Source organism: Cetorhinus maximus, chromosome 6 (genome assembly GCF_964194155.1).
Source record: "Cetorhinus maximus chromosome 6, sCetMax3.hap1.1, whole genome shotgun sequence".
Lineage (NCBI taxonomy): Eukaryota > Metazoa > Chordata > Chondrichthyes > Lamniformes > Cetorhinidae > Cetorhinus > Cetorhinus maximus.
Window position 1 is genome coordinate 69439209 of NC_135884.1, and position 19376 is coordinate 69458584.

General features: G+C 43.8%; 1 protein-coding gene across 1 annotated transcript in view; it reads left to right on the forward strand.

Moving 5' to 3' along the window:
* Positions 1-19376, forward strand: part of dnah1 (dynein, axonemal, heavy chain 1) — a 532475-nt gene that overhangs the window by 160716 nt on the left and 352383 nt on the right. The window contains 2 exon segments of the mRNA XM_078543835.1: positions 9901-10154; positions 18777-18989. Of these exon segments, the coding sequence (XP_078399961.1) occupies positions 9901-10154; positions 18777-18989 (467 nt within the window).

The following is a 19376-nucleotide window of genomic DNA, read 5'->3' on the forward strand; positions in this document are numbered from 1 at the left end:
CCCTGTGGCTTTTCAGCTAGGTGAGGCACCACCTTCCCTCTTTCTGGGTTTATTTGGGAATCTTCCTGGTCCTCGTTTAAATTTGCCATAAAGCTATCGGCTAAACTAATCATTGGCTCCTTAGCTTCTGCCTTTGGCTTGGGAGGGGGCACTCCCCTAACATGTTCCATGTCCTCCGGTACACTTCTGCCCTCAAGTCAAGATTCAGCTCCTGCTATACTCCCTTGTGGCTCTTCAACTGGTTGAGGCATCTCACTTACTATCTGCTTGTCTGTTTGGGAATTTCAATTCTCCCTATTTAAATTTGGAAAGAAGGTTTCTACCAGCCATACTTCAGGCAATTCCTTAAACTTTATCTTTCCGGTTTTAATAATTTGCCTTCCCTCAGGCTCTTCAAATAAGTGAGGCATCTCCCTCCCTATCTCTTTTTGTGCCCTGGGACTTCTTTGGGCCTGGTTTAATTCTGGGATATTCTGTGGGTCTGTTTTAAATTCAACTGGTCCTTTGTGGACCTCTTTTAACTCTACTGACCTGACTTTGGCCTTGTCAAATTCAAGCAGCTCTCTCTCAATTGCTATAGGTTCTATTTCACCCTTTAGGGCCTTAAAACATTCTCCAGCTCCCTGCACGCCTGCGGATTCTTGCTGGCTGACATTGGTCTCTTTTCCTTTGCTGGCTAACACTTTGCTGCCAGCCAAATTGCTTCTGAGGAGGAAATCAATTCCTGCTACTGCTAGTTCTGGGACAATTCCTACCGTTATGGGCCCTGAAACTCAGGGCAGAATTTAACCCTTATTGGGCGGGCTTGCGGGGGCAGACCGGGGCAATCAGGAAGCTGACTGCCGCCCGCAATCGAGGCCAGAAGGTGATTTCACGCTGGTGTGCCAATTAAGGCCCGCCCAGCGTGAAACATGAGCGGTAACGCTCAGCGCTGCCTGTGCGGGTGGGGGGTGGTGGGAGTGCGAGCAGGGCAAGCGTGAACTTTGCACATGCACGCGATTGCACACTTGAGGATCTCCCTCAGGCACAGAGCTACCTCAGGGAGATGAAGAGTTTAAAAAAATAATAAAATAGTTTAGAAAAATGTTGTAAAGCATGTCCCCTCATGTGATTCTGTCACATGAGTAGGGACATGTTATAAGTGAAATCTGAAAAATTTTATTTCATTTTTATTTGATATTGGAAACCTCATCCTGCCCGTGAATGAAGTTTCCAAAAAGTGCAATGGCCGCTTGGCCTTTTCGTCTGCCCATCAACGATAAGGTTGGACGGGCAGCAAAAAACTATTTAATTGATCCTTTAATAGCCTTAATAGGCCTTTTAATTGTCAGCAGGCATGCTGCCAACTCTGGCACCCACCGACCAAAATATTGCGTGACTGCACGTTGACTTTGGGATGCTCGCCTGATGTCAACACATGTCATTTTATGCTCAAGCTGGTCAGGCGCGCACCCACCCACCAACGTAAACATTTTGCCCTAGGTCACACTCTAGGTGGACCCTATGAAGGGGGGCAAACATAGATCTCCCTCCCACTCCAGTGATCAGTGCCTCGGCCTTCAGGGAGGATTTGAGGAGTAGGTTTATGTTTCCACGCAACATAAAGGACTGAGTGGTCCTTGTGTCCCAGAGCAGAACCATGGGTTTGCTCACATCCTGGTACGGGGACACTGCTCCTGAAAGGTCAAAACTCCGAAGGTTCTCTGGGGGTTTGTCCGGCTTGGCCACACATAGTGCCATACCCTCTAAAGGGTAAGTTTCTGCTGCGAGAGTCCCTGCCTGCTCTGCTGCACTACCTATTGGGGCGTCTTTCGGGTGACTACTCTTATGAAGCCCTATTAGACCCACAGGCTTCAGGCTTCCCTCGCAACTCTAGCATTCAAGTTCTGGACTGGCCTATTTTATTACAATGGGAACACACCAGTCACCTGGTGTTCTCCTTTCGGGCTGCAGGAAGACTTCTCGCACCCTCATTTGTATTTTCCTTTCTGGGTTGAGAGCCTTTCCTATCTATTTCATGCTGCTTCATAGTTGATTTGGAAAGGGTCTGCCTGAGTGTCTGTGGGTGAGTTTGTAGCTGTCTGCTGTGACGGCTGCATCCCTGGCTGTGAGGATTCTTTTCTCCTCTAAGTCCACCCGCAGGTTGGAGGGTAAGCAGTTTTTGAATTCCTCCAACAATATCAAGTCACGCAGTCGCTTGTAGGTGTGCTGGATTTTTAAAGATCGGACCCATCGGTCAAGTGGAATTTGTTTCAGCAGTGCGAATTCAGTGTAGGGTTTCTCTCTCTCTCTTTCTCCCTTTCTCTCTTTCTTTCTCCCTCCTGAAATTCAAGCTGAATTCTAAGCTTGAAGTTAGCTCAAGGAAGGAATTCAGAGTCAGGGTTGAACTCCTCATTTACCTGCTCTGTTTGATAAACGAAGTCCAAATGCTCTGCCAGCATCTGGATCAGTTCAGTTCTTTTCACCTTACTGGGTAGTTTCAATTGTACTTCCCTAGCTACAGCTTTCCTTTGCTCTCTGCTTAGGGATGCTGATGTTTCACCATTTAAGCTTCCTTGCTTTACCCACATCTGTGCATCAAAAGTTGCATTTTCTTAGCATTAGGGGGAAAGGAATTTGCTGTGGTAATTTCCTGTTTTTTTTAAAAAATTGTTCCAATCACTGAATTTTCCATCTTGACTTCCAGTTAATTCTTTTATATCGGACTTGGCTCATTTGATCAACTTTTAGTTCGAATAGGTCTTTCCGGATCTGAGCTCCCAAGTTCTGTTATGGACAGGAAAGGACAGTTCAAACTGCAATGATTTCCTCTTGCCACTTGTCCATAAGCAGAAAGTGTTTTGAATTAGTTTTTAAAAGAATAAGCAATGGCATGTTTTCCCAATCTCTCAGTTTTTGAGATCTAATTTTACTAATAGTCCACAATAAATTCGAGTTAGGATTAACTCAGAAGGTAGTTTAATTTACATGTTGAAAACCGAGGAAAAAGGAATGTTCACCACTTTTCACTCTGCATGTTCACACAGTAAAAAGGGGGGTGGAGATAGAAAAAAGGAGTTTTACAGTACAAAGACTACAAACAAATGAATATTAGTTCACGTGAGTTTCAGAAGGGGGCCCTTCTTAGTGCGGTTCTGTTCTAATGAACTTCTGGTTGGTTAAATGATATGAAAATTCTTGAAATAAACGGTGCTGCTGCACAAGGGGCTTTTCTGTATTTACACCAGTTGGCAAGCACTGGTCAGTGACTTTTAAAAATCAAGTGGGCTTCATGGAGTCGAGACTACTTACCCAGCCTGGCTGCTAGAATTCTGTCCAGTTGATGCTAGAACAGCAGTCTGGCTGTGTAGACCAGCAATGTAATATTAAACTGTCCAAAAGGCTGGAGACCTGGGTCATTCCACCTTCCTTCTCCACAATGACTTCAAAAGGGATGTTTATCTAGCATCTGGAATTGGCTTTGGTTTTGGGACTGATAATGTCTTAGTAATTAGTTGTTGAGGGTCTGGTGTTTGGGAAGCCATCATCTTAGCAAACCCACCGACTCCATTAGCAAAAATAAAAATACCTGGAAAAACTCAGCAGGTCTGGCAGCATCTGCGGAGAGGAACACAGTTAACGTTTTGAGTCCGTATGACACTTCAACAGAACTAAGGAAAAATAGAAAAGAGGTGAAATATAAGCTGGTTTAAGGGGGGCGGTGGGGGGGTGGGACAGGTAGAGTTGGATAGAGGGCCAGTTCTTCTTATCGTGTCCACGGACAGTCTATACATGGCCCAGCCAGAACTGGACACATTTTTGCGCCTTGTTGAATTCAGCAAGATCTGCAACAGTGCACGGTTCCTCTAGCGATAGACATTGCAGGAGATGTTGCATAGTCTGTGGCTCAGTTCCACATTCACAAGTTGTCGGGAAGGTTGTATATCCCCATTTGTTTAGTGACACCTTTGTACGACCTATACCAGTCCTAAGTCTGTTAAGGCACTTCCAGGTTGCCCAGTTGCAATTAGCTCCTGGGAGAAGGCTTTCATCTGGTAGAATTTCCATCGCTGGAGGTTGTTCGAGACTGGCGAGCCGGTCTTTCCACAAGGTGATGTGGGCTTCAGATGGGGTTGATTGTAATGGAACAATACTGTTCATGAAGCTCTTCTTTGACTTTAGGCGGCTGGGTGTAGGTGTATGACCATGTAGAGGGTGCCTCTCACCTGATGTTTGATGGAGTCGCTCTTTCTTGCTAGCTACCGTTCTTCTCATATCAGGGGGAGCGATACCCGCCAGGATATATAGGCTGTTGGTGTTTGTTGGTTTTAAACAAAAGAGGACCAGTGATAGGTGGAGATAGTCAAAAGATGTCATAGACAAAAGGACAAAGAGCTGTTGAAGGTGGTGATATTATCTAAGGCATGTGCTAATTAAGGGTAGATAGCAGGACAAGCAAGGTACAGATAGATCGAGTGGGGGTGGGGTGTGGTGAAGGGAAGGGATCGAAATAGGCTAAAAGGTAGAGATAAAACAATGGATGGAAATACATTTAAAAATAATGGAAATAGGTGGGAAAAGAAAAATATATATAAAATATTGGAGAAAAAAGGGGGGATCGGAAAGGGGGTGGGGATGGAGGAGAGAGTTCATGATCTAAAATTGTTGAACTCAATATTCAGTCCAGAAGGCTGTGAAGTGCCTAGTCAGAAGATGAGATGCTGTTCCTCCAGTTTGCATTGAGCTTCACTGGAACAATGCAGCAGGCCAAGGACGGACATGTGGGCATGAGAGCAGTTTGGTCTCTACATTGGAGGGATAGACCAAATGCAGACTGGGTGACCGCTTTGCAGAACAGCTTCAGTCTGTCCGCAAGCATGACCTCCCTGTCGCTTGCCATTTTAACACTCCACCCTGCTGTCATGCTCACATGTCCGTCCCCCCACCCCACCCCCACTCGATCTACCTGTACCTTGCTTGTCCTGCTTTCTACCCTTAATTAGCACATTCCTTAGATAATATCACCACCTTCAACACCTCTTTGCCCTTTTGTCTATGACATCTTTTGGCTATCCCCACCTATCACTGGTCCTCTTTTGTTTAAAACCAACAAACACCAACAGCCTATATATCCTGGCGGGTATCGCTCCCCCTGATATAAGAAGAACGGTAGCCAGCAAGAAAGATCGACTCCATCAAACATCAGATGAGAGGCACCCTCTACATGGCCATACACCTACACCCAGCCGCCTAAAGTCAAAGAAGAGCTTCAAGAACAGCGTTGTTCCATTATAATCAACCCCATCTGAAGCCCACATCGCCTTGTGGAAAGACCGGCTCGCCAGTCTCGAACAACCCCCAGAATTGGAAATTCTACCGGATGAAAGCCTTCCCCCAGGAGCTAATTGCAACTGGGCAACCTGGAAGTGCCTTAATAGACTTAGGACTGGTGTAGGCCGTTCAAAGGTGTCACTAAGCAAATGGGGATATACAACCTACCCGACAACTTGTGAATGTGGAACTGAGCCACAGACTGTGCAACATCTCCTGCAATGTCTATCGCTAGAGGAACCGTGCACTGTTGCAGATCTTGCTGAATTCAACAAGGCGCAAAAATGTGTCCAGTTCTGGCTGGGCCATGTATAGACTGTCCGTGGACATGATAAGAAGAACTGGCCCTGTATCCAACTCTAACTGTCCCCCCCGCCCCTTAAACCAGCTTATATTTCACCTCTTTTCTATTTTTCCTTAGTTCTGTTGAAGAGTCATACGGACTCGAAACGTTAACTGTGTTCCTCTCCGCAGATGCTGCCAGACGTGCTGAGTTTTTCCAGGTATTTTTATTTTTGTTTTGGATTTCCAGCATCCGCAGTTTTTTGCTTTTATCTTAGACTCCATTAGCAAGGTTGACTTATCAAATGTAAACGACGTCCCCATAGTTCCCTTTGAAATTGGTCTGAACAACCTCAGGCATGATGTCAGTCTATTAGTAGCTCTCCAGGCATAACATGGTGTGACATTCCAGAAACTGAGAAAAGAATTCTTGGTCAGAGCCATGGAGACAGTTCCTAGCTTGTACCCTTTACCGTATATTTGTAAATAGATCTAAGAGTCAATAAAGACTTACAGTTAACCTATGTATGACTACGAAAATTTCTTCAGACCTACCGAATTGTACCCAACACCTGACAACAATTCTCACCAACCAATTACCAACCTGCTGTCCTTTGATGTCAATCCTTGACTTTTTTTGTTAGTTTTGAATTTGCCTAATCAATATACTGTCACCGCTCAACCTCCTGCTGCTGCTCAGGTCCGTTCTGTGCTAGGCCATCGCTGTTCCTCCTACCACTTGCTCAGGTCACTAGACTATTCAGCCAACAAAGGCATCGCAGCTAAATGAAATCCTACCCTTATCTGATCTACACATACTTTGAATTAAGAGCATACTGTACAGTGTACATTGGAGTATTATGTCCATACTTTCACCATAATTTTAAAAATTAATTTATTTGTTTAATTGCCATATTGAAAAGAGTAGAAAGAGACACTATTTGACACTAATGGTGGGTTGTAGAGTTAGGACCTAAACCTGTGTCATGTGTCACTTTGTGAATAAATCTAAACTGAGTAAAGATTGACTTTAGTCTCCTCCTTTCCTAACTGGCTGTAAGAACTTTAACAGATGGTGGGGGATTCAGTAATGGTAAAATTAAATCTTCAATCACCTGCTGCCTGGACCCATTAAGTTATACTTTTTTGAGTATACCAATAAATTAAACAAATTAACTGATTAACAGTCACTTAAAAGGGCACTGTAACAAAAATAAAAGCTTTAAAGGAAATTACTTCAATTAAAATAATATTCTGGGGGAAAATGATGCACTCTAGCCCCTGCAGCACCCACCAGTCACAGAAGGCCTCAACTGGTGGACACCGCGAGCTCCCTCTCCGAGGACACTGGGTGCAGAGATAACCACAGAAGAGGGGTAGGCACTTGAATCAAACGACCCCTTCAACTGCCCTCTGCTTGTACTGTTAAATTTTTCTTTATACTCTCTTTTTGTAAACCGGAAGAACAAATATAAACTAATTAACTAATTGAAAGGCCCTTAAAAGGGCAAAATCATGGATTGAAGAAACAGGTAGAATCACCACTGAGATTTGGAGCTCAGGATCTCCTGTTAATTAGACAGGTGCTTTCACCCACAAAACAACCGCATCAATCAGCAGTGTCTCTTTGTACTCTTTTTGAGCAAACTAAAAATAAATTAACTAATAAACTAATTAGAAGCCCCTTAATGTTACCAGGGCCAAGTGTCTCTTCATACTCTTTTGAGCAAACTAACCTAATTAATTAATGAAATCACAGATTGAAGAAATAGGTAGAGTCACCACTGAATTGGATCCCTGGATCTCTGGGACACCCTGGTCCACTCCTCCATCACCTCCTACACCTCAACCCCCTCCCACAGCACCTTCCCATGCAACCACAGAAGGTGCAACACCTGCCCCTTTACTTCCCCTCTCCTCACCGTCCAAGGGCCCAAACACTCCTTTCAAGTGAAGCAGCATTTCACTTGCACTTCCCTCAATTTAGTCTACTGCATTCGTTGCTCCCAATGCGATTTCCTCTACATTGGAGAGACCAAACACAGACTGGGTGACCGCTTTGCGGAACACCTTCGGTCTGTCCGCAAGCATGACCCAGACCTCCCTGTCGCTTGCCATTTCAACACTCCACCCTGCTCTCATGCCCACATGTCTGTCCTTGGCCTGCTGCATTGTTCCAGTGAAGCTCAACGCAAACTGGAGGAACAGCACCTCATCTTCCGACTAGGCACCTTACAGCCTGACTGAATATTGAGTTCAACAATTTTAGATCATGAACTCTCTCCTCCATCCCCACCCCCTTTCCGATCCCCCTTTTTTCCAATAATTTATATAGATTTTTCTTTTCTCACCTATTTCCATTAATTTTAAAAGTATTTCCATCCATTGTTTTATCTCTACCTTTTAGCCTATTTTGACCCTTCTCCCCACCCCCACTAGGGCTATCTGTACCTTGTTCGTCCTGCTTTCTACCCTTAATGTCACTATTAGCACATTCCTTAGATAATATCACCACCTTTAACAACTCTTTGTCCTTTTGTCTATGACATCTTTTGGCTATCTCCACCTATCACTGGCCCTCTATCCAGCTCTAACTGTCCCACCCCCCCTTAAACCAGCTTATATTTCACCTCTTTTCTATTTTTCCTTAGTTCTGTTGAAGAGTCATATGGACTCGAAACGTTAACTGTGTTCCTCTCCGCAGATGCTGTCAGACCTGCTGTGTTTTTCCAGGTATTATTATTTTTGCCCTGGATCTCCTGTTGACTAGACAGGTGCTTTAACCCACAAAGCCACCACATCAATCAGCAGTGTCTCTTATACTCTTTTGGATACAACAATAAAACAAAATGGCAAATTAACAAAGTGACAGCCCCTTAAAAGGAAAGTCTCTCTTTATATTCTCTGTTAATAATAAAACCAAAAATAAATAAAATAAATAAATAAATGGGGGTGACAGCCCCTGGTGGGGCACATAACGAAAACAAAAACATCAAAGGAAACTTAACTAATTAAACCAAAATGTCATTCCTGGGGAGTACAATGCACCCCAGCACCCACTGGTTGTGGAAGGAAGTTTCCCTTTATATATGTGCAAGTAATTATCCAATTTGTGTCCCCCCACCTGTATACACTTAATTTATATAATTAACACCATCACATCCTGGGGGTTACCATTGACCAAAAATTTAACTGGACTAGCCAAATAAATACGGCGGCTACAAGAGCAGGTCAAAGGCTGGGAATTGCGTGGCCAGTAGCTCACCTCCTGTCTCCCCAAAGCCTATCCATCATCAAAAGGCACAAGTCAGAAGTGTGATGGAATACTCCTCACTCATCTGGATGAGTACAGCTCCCACAAATCTCAAGAAGCTTGACACGATCCAGAACAAAGCAGCCCACTTGATTGGCACCCCCAACCACCACTTTAAGCATTCATTCCCTCCACCAACGGCACATTGTGGTAGCACTGTGTACCATCTACATGATGCACTGCAGCAACCCACCAAGGCTCCTTCAAAAACACCTTCCAAATCCATGACCTCTACTACCTAGAAGAACAAGGGCAGCAGACGCAAGGGAACATCACCACCTGAAAGTTCCCCTCAAAGTCACATATCATATCATCTGGACTTGGAACTGTATTGCCATTCTTTCACCATCACTGAGTCAAAATTCTGTAACTCCCTCCCTAACTACATTGTGGGTGAATCTACATCACATAGAATTCTGCGACTCAAGAAGGTGACTCAGCACCACCTTGCCAAGGGCAGTTAGGGATGGGCAACAAATGCTGGCCTTGCCAGCAATACTCATGTCCCATGAACAAATAGAAAAATAGCACAGATGCTTTCAAAATAAATACATGAGAGAAGAAGGAATAGAAAGATATGCTGAAAGGCTGGGATGAGGTAGATGGAATGGAAGGAGACTTTTGTGGAGTATAAACACGAGCACAGACTAGTTGGGCCAAATGGTCTGTTTCTGCATTGTAGTTTTTATGTAATTCTATGTAATATACACCAGAATTACTGAATGTACACTCAAATTACTGAATATACACAGGAAATACATTTCAAAGATAAGAATGTTGGGCATTGTGAGTAATCATTTTGATGAGTGGCTAAATGGGATATCATTTATCTTGCCTTTCAGGGGAAGTATGTTAACTTTCAATAAGTGACAATGTAAACCATGCTAGCTTATGGATTTTCTGACTCTTTCTCATTCTGGGCTTACCCCTAAGATTCAGAAATCGACCAATCATTGTAACCCTTTCAGCCTAACATTCATTTACTGCTTATACAGGCCTTGCTGATGTTGCAATAAAAATCCGATCAATGGTTGAGGAATTTAAGCCAAATATCCCACTGATTCAAGCACTGCGGAATCCTGGCATGCGAAACAGACACTGGGATATGATATCAGAGCAAATCCAAATAACAGTAAAGCCTAAGGCTAACCTAACATTTGCACGGTGTTTAGACATGAATCTTCAAGACCACGTAGAGGCCATTGCCAAGGTGGCAGAAGTAGCCGGAAAGGAGTATGCCATTGAACAGGTAGGTATTTCAGAACTTTCAGAAACCATTTTGGTAATTTATGCTAGTTAATGCACAAAATACAATCTTGTAGCATCAGTAAGAATCTGATATGCTGAATTTGAAATGTCATTCCAATCTGGCAATCAAAATGTTGTAGTTAACAAATATGGAAACTCATTCCAAGTAATGTCCCCCAGGGATTAACCCTAAACAGTTACTACTTTGTTAATGACCCAGACAGTGAAGGTGTGGACATGATCAGTAAGTTTGCAGATGACACCAAAACCTGTGCAAGGATTAGGACAGCACAGGTCAAATGTAGAAATTCCAATGTAGAAAGATTTTGATGTGCTCGGGGAGTGGGCCGCACAATGGCAAATTGTTATTTAACTTGGAGAGATCTAGTGTAGTTCATGTTGGTAGGGCCAACACAAAATGCATACATCATTCACAAGGAACATTTGTCAAATGAGGGCATGAGAGAAAAAGGTTGTTGGTGTGCACAGATCACTGCAGGTTCATGACTAAATTTGCAGTGAATTTATAGCTAAATGTAACAGGATATTGGATTATATTAATAAAAGCATTCAGTATAATTCAAAGGAGACCTTTTTGACAGTATGTAGGTTGCTGGTCAGATCACACATGGAGTATTACAGCCAATTTTGGTTCCTCCACATGGTGGAAAATGTCCAGAGGGGAGCTACAAGAATGTTTCCTTGCTTAAAGCAACTCATCTACTCAGCTAGGACTAAGAACCTATTTACTTTAGAGCAGTGAAAGCTTTTAGACATCATGATTAAAGTCTTTAAAATAATTAGCTGGGTAGCTAATTAACAGAATGGGGAGGACAGAGACATGAGTTTTAACTACACAAGGGCAAGAATAGACTGGATATTAGGCAGTTATTCTTTTCCCATTGAGCAGAATGTCTCTGGAACCAGCTGGTGTGTTGGGTGCTGACTCTGTGTATGACTTTAAGAAGTTGTATCAGTTTTTGATTGGACCAGAGATGGCATCATATAGGAGGTAAGTTCTTTTATACAAAACACTTAGTACTTGCCCCAAGTGATCTCCTGGACAAGTTTTTATCGCCTGAGAGGATTGTTCCTGCTTATTTTTTAACTTATTGACACTGGGTTTTTTCCTGGTTTGTTTTTGCCTCTCCCAGGAGATGAGGAATGCAGGGTGGGAAAAGGTTAGAGAAATGTCTAGTCATGATGTTCTAGACATCATGGTGTGTGGAGTAGGCTTAATGGACCCAGTTGGTCTTTTCCTGCCCATCAATTTCATATGTTTGGATCGTGTATGAAGTAATAGTTTCTCTAACAACTGTGTATGACACAATTCACAATATAAATGTATGTAGTTTTTGGCTTGTAAATATGGGGCAGACATACATGGTAATTGAGGGATTTAGATTGTTTCATTAACAATATTGTTCTGTAGTGGGTGGCAGTCTTGGTTGCCCTCTATCAAAGTGAATATAATAACAATTTTTCATTGTTCCTTGATATTTCCAGTGCCGGGCAGCACTGAGCTGTCAAAAAAGGAGCAGCATTCTTTGACATTGGTAATGTCAATTGGTAATTGGTAATGACACAAGTAATCAGTAGTACAGCCAGCACTAAATGATCTGTTCAGTGGATGTGTGCCTCAGTAGGGGGCCAAGGTTCATGTGAAGCTAGCACCTCTACTACTTTAAGGGGAGGCTTCAGCAGGTGCTGTAGGTGACTGAATAGAGCGTCTGAGAAGGAGAACACTGAAATATGGCACAATAAGGCAGAGAACTAGGTTTTTCTGATGTAGTACTGGAGGGCTTCATGCAAGATGTGGACATGGGGAGAAAAGTTCTGGCTCTGGAAAGTACCAGGAGGCCATCCAGACAGACACCTCAAAGCAGTGGGAGCTGATAGTCATCATAGTCAATGCCAGTAATGTAGCCCAAGGACCTGGATGCATTGCCACCAGAAGTTCAGTAAACTCACACATATGGTCAAAGTTAATGAATGCATCTTCAAATGCCATACCCTTACAACTGAACCATTAGTTTCATTGCTTAATTCACCACCCCACCTTCATTCGCCTACCAACAATCTCTTATCAACCATAACTCATACCTTCACTTCACCCTTTCACACTTAGTGCTGCTGCAAGTCTCACAGTCATCATCTCACAGCTTGGAAAACACATCATCCAAATGGATTGTACTACACCCACTGACACACTTTCATCTCTTATACCTAATCCTCTTTCTCACATTCCATGTCACCCACAATCTCTTCTGATCTACAAGCTGAAAATAACCTAAACATGCATCTTTTGCTTCCCCACCCCCCTCAGCACACTACTGTTGTGCCTTACTCCTCTCAGATACCCAAGAACTTTAACCTGGTCAGGCAGTTGGGCAAGAACATGAAGTGGAAGGGGAAGAAGGGGCTGATGATGAAGAAACACTGCCACTCGATCTGTTATGAATGCAAGATTTTTATAAAAGCAAAAAACTGCGGATGCTGGAAATCCAAAGCAAAAATAAAAATACCTGGAAAAGCACAGCAGGTCTGGCAGCATCTGCGGAGAGGAATGCAGTTAACGTTTCGAGTCCATATGACTCTTCAACAGAACTAAGGAAAAATAGAAAAGAGGTAAAATATAAGCTGGTTTAAGTTGGGGGGGAGGGCAGAGCTGGATAGAGGGCCAGTGATAGGTGGAGATAGCCAAAAGATGTCATAGACAAAAGGACAAAGAGGTGTTGAAGGTGGTGATATTATCTAAGGAATGTGCTAATTAAGGGTGGAAAGCAGGACAAGCAAAGTACAGATAGCCCTAGTTGGGGGTGGGGTGGGGCGAAGGAATCGAAATGGGCTAAAAGGTAGAGATAAAACAATGGATGGAAATACATTTAAAAATAATGGAAATAGGTGGGAAAAGAAAAATCTATATAAATTATTGGGAAAAAAAAGGGGTGGATCGGAAAGGTGGTGGGGATGGAGGAGCGAGTTCATGATCTAAAATTGTTGAACTCAATATTCACTCCAGAAGGCTGTAAAGTGCCTAGTCAGAAGATGAGGTGCTGTTCCTCCAGTTTGCGTTGAGCTTCACTGGGACAATGCAGCAGGCCAAGGACAGACAGGTGGGCAGGAGTGTTGAAATGGCAAGCGACAGGGGGGTCATGCTTGCGGACAGACCGAAGGTGTTCTGCAAAGCGGTCACCCAGTCTGCGTTTGGTCTCTCCAATGTAGAGGAAACTGCATTGGGAGCAACGAATGCAGTAGACTAAATTGAGGGAAGTGCAAGTGAAATGCTGCTTCACTTGAAAGGAGTGTTTGGGCCCTTGGACGGTGAGGAGAGGGGAAGTAAAGGGGCAGGTGTTGCACCTTCTGCAGTTGCATGGGAAGGTGCCGTGGGAGGGGTTTGAGGTGTATGGGGTGATGGAGGAGTGGACCAGGGTGTCCCAGAGGGAACGATCCCTGCAGAATGCCGCCAGGGGGGTGAAGGGAAGATGTGTTTGGTAGTGGCATCATGCTGGAGTTGGTGGAAATGGTGGAGGATGATCCTTCGAATGCGGAGGCTGGTGGGGTGATAAGTGAGGACAAGGGGGACCCTATCATGTTTCTGGGAGGGAGAGGAAGGTGTGAGTGCGGATGCGCGGGAGATGGGCCGGACACGGTTGAGGGCCCTATCAACCACCGTGGGTGGAAAACCTCGGTTAAGGAAGAAGGAAGACATGTCAGAGGAACTGTTTTTGAAAGTGGCATCATCAGAACAGATGTGACGGAGTCAAAGGAACTGAGAGAACGGGATGGAGTCCTTACAGGAAGCCGGGTGTGAGGAGCTGTAGTTGAGGTAGTTGTGGGAGTCAGTAGGCTTGTAATGGATATTGGTGGACAGTCTATCACCAGAAATTGAGATAGAGAGGTCAAGGAAGGGAAAGGAAGTGTCAGTGATGGACCATGTGAAAATGATGGAGGGGTGGAAATTGGAAGCAAAATTAATCAATTTTTCCAGGTCCAGACGAGAGCATGAAGCAGCACCGAAGTAATCATCGATGTACCGGAGAAAGAGTTGTGGGAGGGGGCCGGAGCAGGACTGGAACAAGGAATGTTCCACATACCCCATAAAGAGACAGGCATAACTGGGGCCCATGCGGGTACCCATAGCCTCACCTTTTATTTGGAGGAAGTGAGAGGAGTTTAAGGAGAAATTGTTCAGTGTGAGAACAAGTTCAGCCAGACAGAGGAGAGTAGTGGTGGATGAGGATTGTTCAGGCCTCTGTTCGAGGAAGAAGCGGAGAGCCAACAGACCATCCGGGTGGGGGATGGAGGTGTAGAAGGATTGGACGTCCATGGTGAAGAGGAGGCGGTTGGGGCCAGGGAACTGGAAATTATTGATATGATGTAGGGTGTCAGAGGAATCATAGATGTAGGTGGGAAGGGACTGGACAAGGGGAGAGAGAATGGATATAAATGGTTATAAAAAACATTTTTTTTATATGTCTCTTTTTATTCAAATTGAGCATGTGACCTCCAACTCATTCTGCCTGGTGATAAGCTGATGTATCCTGGTTACCATGGGTATCAGAGCCCAGGTCAAGTCCTATTGAAACCCAAGTGGCATATTTAACACTTGAACACAATGGGAGAGGCAGCTGTTCTCTCTATTGCAGACTTATTAACTCAGAAATCCTGGACACAGAGAGGGAGAATGCTGGAGAGAGAGAGACAGGGAACTTGCAACTGCTGCAAGCAGATTGCATGTGGAAACACATTGTCTGGTCAAAGAGATGGGACCAATCGAAGGTTAACATAAGAACATAAGAACTAGGAGCAGGAGTAGGCAATTCAGCCCCTCGAGCCTGCCCCACCATTCATTACGATCATGGCTGATCTCATTTCGGCCACAACTCCAATTTCCCGCCCTCTCCCCATAACCTTTCAACCCATTACTAATTAAAAATCTGCCTATCTCCTTAAATTTATTCAGCGTCCAGGCATCTACTGCACTTTGAGGTAGTGAATTCCACAGATTCACAGACGGCCCTTTGAGAAAAGTAATTCCTCCTCATCTCTGATTTAAATCTACCACCCCTTAGCCTAAAACTATGGCCTCTCCCTCTAGAATGCCCCACAAGGGGAAATATCCGCTTCACGTCTACTTTGTCTATCCCTTTTAACATATAATATACTTCAATTAGATCTCCTCTCATTCTTCTAAACTCTAGCGAGTATATCTGCTCAATATCTCCTCATCAGACAAGCCCCGCATCTCTGGAATCAATCTAGTGAACCTCCTTTGAACCACCTCCAGTGCAACTACGTCCTTCCTCAAGTAAGGGGACCAAAACTGTGCACAGTACTCCAGGTGCAGTCTCACCAATGCCTTGTACAGTTGCAACAACACTTTCTTATTTTTATACTCTATTCCTTTAGCAATAAATGCCCAAATTCCATTTGCCTTCTTTATTACCTGCTGTACCTGCATACTAGCTTTCAGCGATTCATGCACGAGGACACCCAGATCCCTCTGCACTGAAGCATTCTGAATTTTCTCTCCATTTAAGTAATAAGTCGCCTTTTTATTCTTCTAACCAAAATGGATAACCTCACACTTATCCACGTTAAACTCCATCTGCCAAATTTTGGCCCATTCACCTAACTTGTCCATATCCATTTGTAAATTTCTTATTTCTTCATTGCAACTTACTTTCCCATTTACTTTGCTGTCATCTGCAAATTTAGCTATAGTATCTTCTATCCCTGAATCCAAGCCATCAATATAGATTGTAAATAGTTGGAGCCCAAGGACCGAACCCTGTGGCACCCCACTAGTTACAGTTTGCCAGCCAGAAAAAGACCCATTTATCCTGACTCTCTGCTTTTTGTTGGTTTGCTAATCCTCTATCCAAGCTAATATATTACCCCTAACTCCGTGTGATCTTATCTTGTGTATTAATCTTTTGTGCGGCACCTTATCAAAGGCCTTCTGGAAGTCCAGATATACTACATCTACAAGATCCCCATTGTCCACTTTGCTTGTCACATCTTCAAAGAACTCTAGCAAATTAGTCAAACACGATTTACTCTTCATAAAATCATGCTGACTCTGATGAATTGCTCTGGAGTGGGCAGGAGATGGAATCACCAGAGTGATCCTTGCTTCTGGAAGCAAGGTTTGAAGATTCTCAGAAGACTGAGGGAAATGATTTTTGATGGACACTGGATGTTACAAGAAGCGAGCCTGTTGAAAGCTGAGAGTAACTTTGGACTGGTTCCTGTAAAGACTACAATTCTGCGGAGAGTAGGTGTAATGTACATATACAGCATGGGGTTTTGGTCCTGTTGGGAAGTTAAGGGGGTATTTTTTCTGTAGTTTAGCGTATTAGTTGCCTACTAAGTAATATTTTGTTGATATTGCTTTTAGGGTGTTCATTACAGTAAAAGTCTTAAAAAGTGAAATCTTGGTTTGTGGTCTTTTGAGTCAGTCACTGGGAATTTGAATCTTTTGTTAAAAGTTGTTGGTCTTTATGGGGATCGTAACAATCTCATACTTGTAACCACCAGTTCAGATTCTGACACAGCATGTATTTAGAGGGTAGCTTTGAGGCAGGGTATGCATGTTTTGAATTAGCAGGGATGAGCTGCCTCCAGCTCAGGTAGGTGGAAAGGGTAGCACAAGTAGCAGCTTGCTGACTAGTGAAGTTGCACACGAATTCTGCTACAGAGCTGTCAGATGGGGCATCTTACAGATAAAGGCTGGATCTGAACACAGAAATGCCAACTGCATTGGCAGGCCTGCCAGAGAGCCTGCAGTTACTGTCATGCAACATGGAAGAGTCTGGCACAATGTTGCATGGGGCTTTGCACACAAGGCTTTGAGCCTTGTGCTCTAGTGTGGGAATGGTGGCCAACTTGATTTTCACACTTGTGGATCCAACCATGGTGGGGCTGATGTCTTCAGAGAATCAGAGAATGATTGTACAGTCCAGAAGGAGGCTTTTTGGTCTGTTGAGCCTGTGCTGAACTGGAATGCTTCCATCACCACCTACAAGATGCACTACTGCAGCAATTCACCAAGGCTCCTCCGACAGCTTCTTCCAAATCCCCGACCTCTACCACCTAGAAAGACAAGGGCAGCAGATGCATGGGAACTCCACTACCTGCAAGTTCCGCTCCAAGCCACACATCATCCTGACTTGGAACTATATCGCCATTCCTTCAATGTAGCTGAGTGAAAATCCTGGAACTCCCTCCTTTACAACACTGTGGGAGTACCCACTGCAGCAGTTCAAGAAGGTGGCTCACCACCAGCTTCTCAAGGGCAATTAGGGTTGGGTAACAAATACTGGCCTAGCCAGTGGCAACCACATCTTTTGAAAAAAAATTTCAAAAATCAGAGCATAAGCAAAAGTTCTCAACATCTGAGTGTGGCAGTAAAAACTGAAAACATGGCAGCTCATGCTTGTTGACACCATACAAGCTCAGATCACTGCCATCATGGCTGTTAATACCAGTATTCAATGGGACTTGCAGTGTTTCACAGAAGTCTGGCAATCTGTCTTCCGAGACATTGCCAGGATTGCCGAATCACCATGCGGTGTAAATGGCAGTGGCTCATGCGGAGCAAACCAGTTATCCTCTCCTCACTCTATTAGTGCACTTGCTGTTGCCTGAGTTCACTGGTACCACAGTTGGATGAGCCAATCATAGACAACCTGGCCAAAAAGAGATGTGGTGGTTATGTCCTCCCTCCTCCTCCCTCTCAGATACTTACCATCTACATTGTGGCAAGGGTGATGATGATGTTGTGCAAGATGCAGAAGACCATGACAAATCATAACACACGCTCATGCTCATTCAGAGCAGCTCAGGCAGGGGAAGCATTGATTAAGAACCTCAGTAATCTCACTGCTCACTGACATTTTGTGTGGCAGCAGACAGCCCTCATCACCCAGTAGCTATCATCTGGTTTCTCATGGTGGCTCAATACTGATGGTACATCATAACTGCTGCCAGGATAATGGGCATTGACCTACAGGATGCACACATGATTGCACACAAATTGCATATTTAGGGAGTGAAACTCTTCCTGATTGCAGTAAATCTCTGAATTTAGATATGGTGTCCACAGAGAAACACATCACTTTGCGAACACCATGGTGAAGCCTTCACTTGTCTGTGAAGGGATTACAGTTTACATCTTTTTGCAAAGGGGATATGTGTTTCAGTGCCTTAGTTCTAAGTGCAGGTCGTAGCTAAATAATAGAGCCATCATTGTCAATTTTATACATTAATGTGCTAAAATCCATTGGTATAGAAAAGCTGGTTGCAAAAGAACTAGAGAAAGTTACATAATTATAGGAAGAGACAGAACCATGTGTTGTGTGCAAGGTGATCATCTTCAAAGTTATGAAGGCATGATAGTACTACATCACTTAATACCCCATTACTATGTGCAGGGTAACCCACATTCAAAACTAAAGGAAGATTGTACTGTGGATAAACTAATGCAGAAATTTTATAGTTCTCAAAAGGTCTCTGATACATATATTCATATTTTATAGCAAAAATGTCATTTGTTAAATTGCAAATGTCAACTAAAGGGATCTCCCAGCACTAATGTCGAATATCTTCTTATTTATAGGCCCTTGATAAGATGGAGGGTGAGTGGGAAAATATTAATTTTGATGTGATGCCATACAAAGAAACAGGAACATTTATCTTGAAAAGTCCAGATGAAGCTTCACAGTTATTGGATGATCATATTGTCATGTCACAGAGCATGTCCTTCTCACCCTTCAAGAAGGCATATGAAGCGAGGATCAGCAGTTGGGAAAACAAACTGCGCATGACCCAGGTGAGACTCCAGCAAGGATTTCTGGGCGATATGCAGATTTCATAGACGTAGACTCATAGACGTTTACAGCACAGAAAGAGGCCATTCGGCTCATTGTGTCCACGCTGGTCAACAAAGATCTGACTACACTAATCTCATTTTGCAAAGCTTGGCCCATAGCCCTGGAGGCTACAGCGACGCAAGTGAATATCTAAATACTTCTTAAATCTTATGAGAGTTTCTGACTCAACCACCCTTTCAGGCAGTGAGTTCCAGACTCCCACCACCCTCTGGGTGAAAAAAATTCTCCTCAATTCCCCTCTTAGCCTTCTATCTCTTACCTTAAATCTATGCCCGCTGGTTATTGACCCCTCTACTAATGGAACAAGTGCCTTCCTATCCACCCTA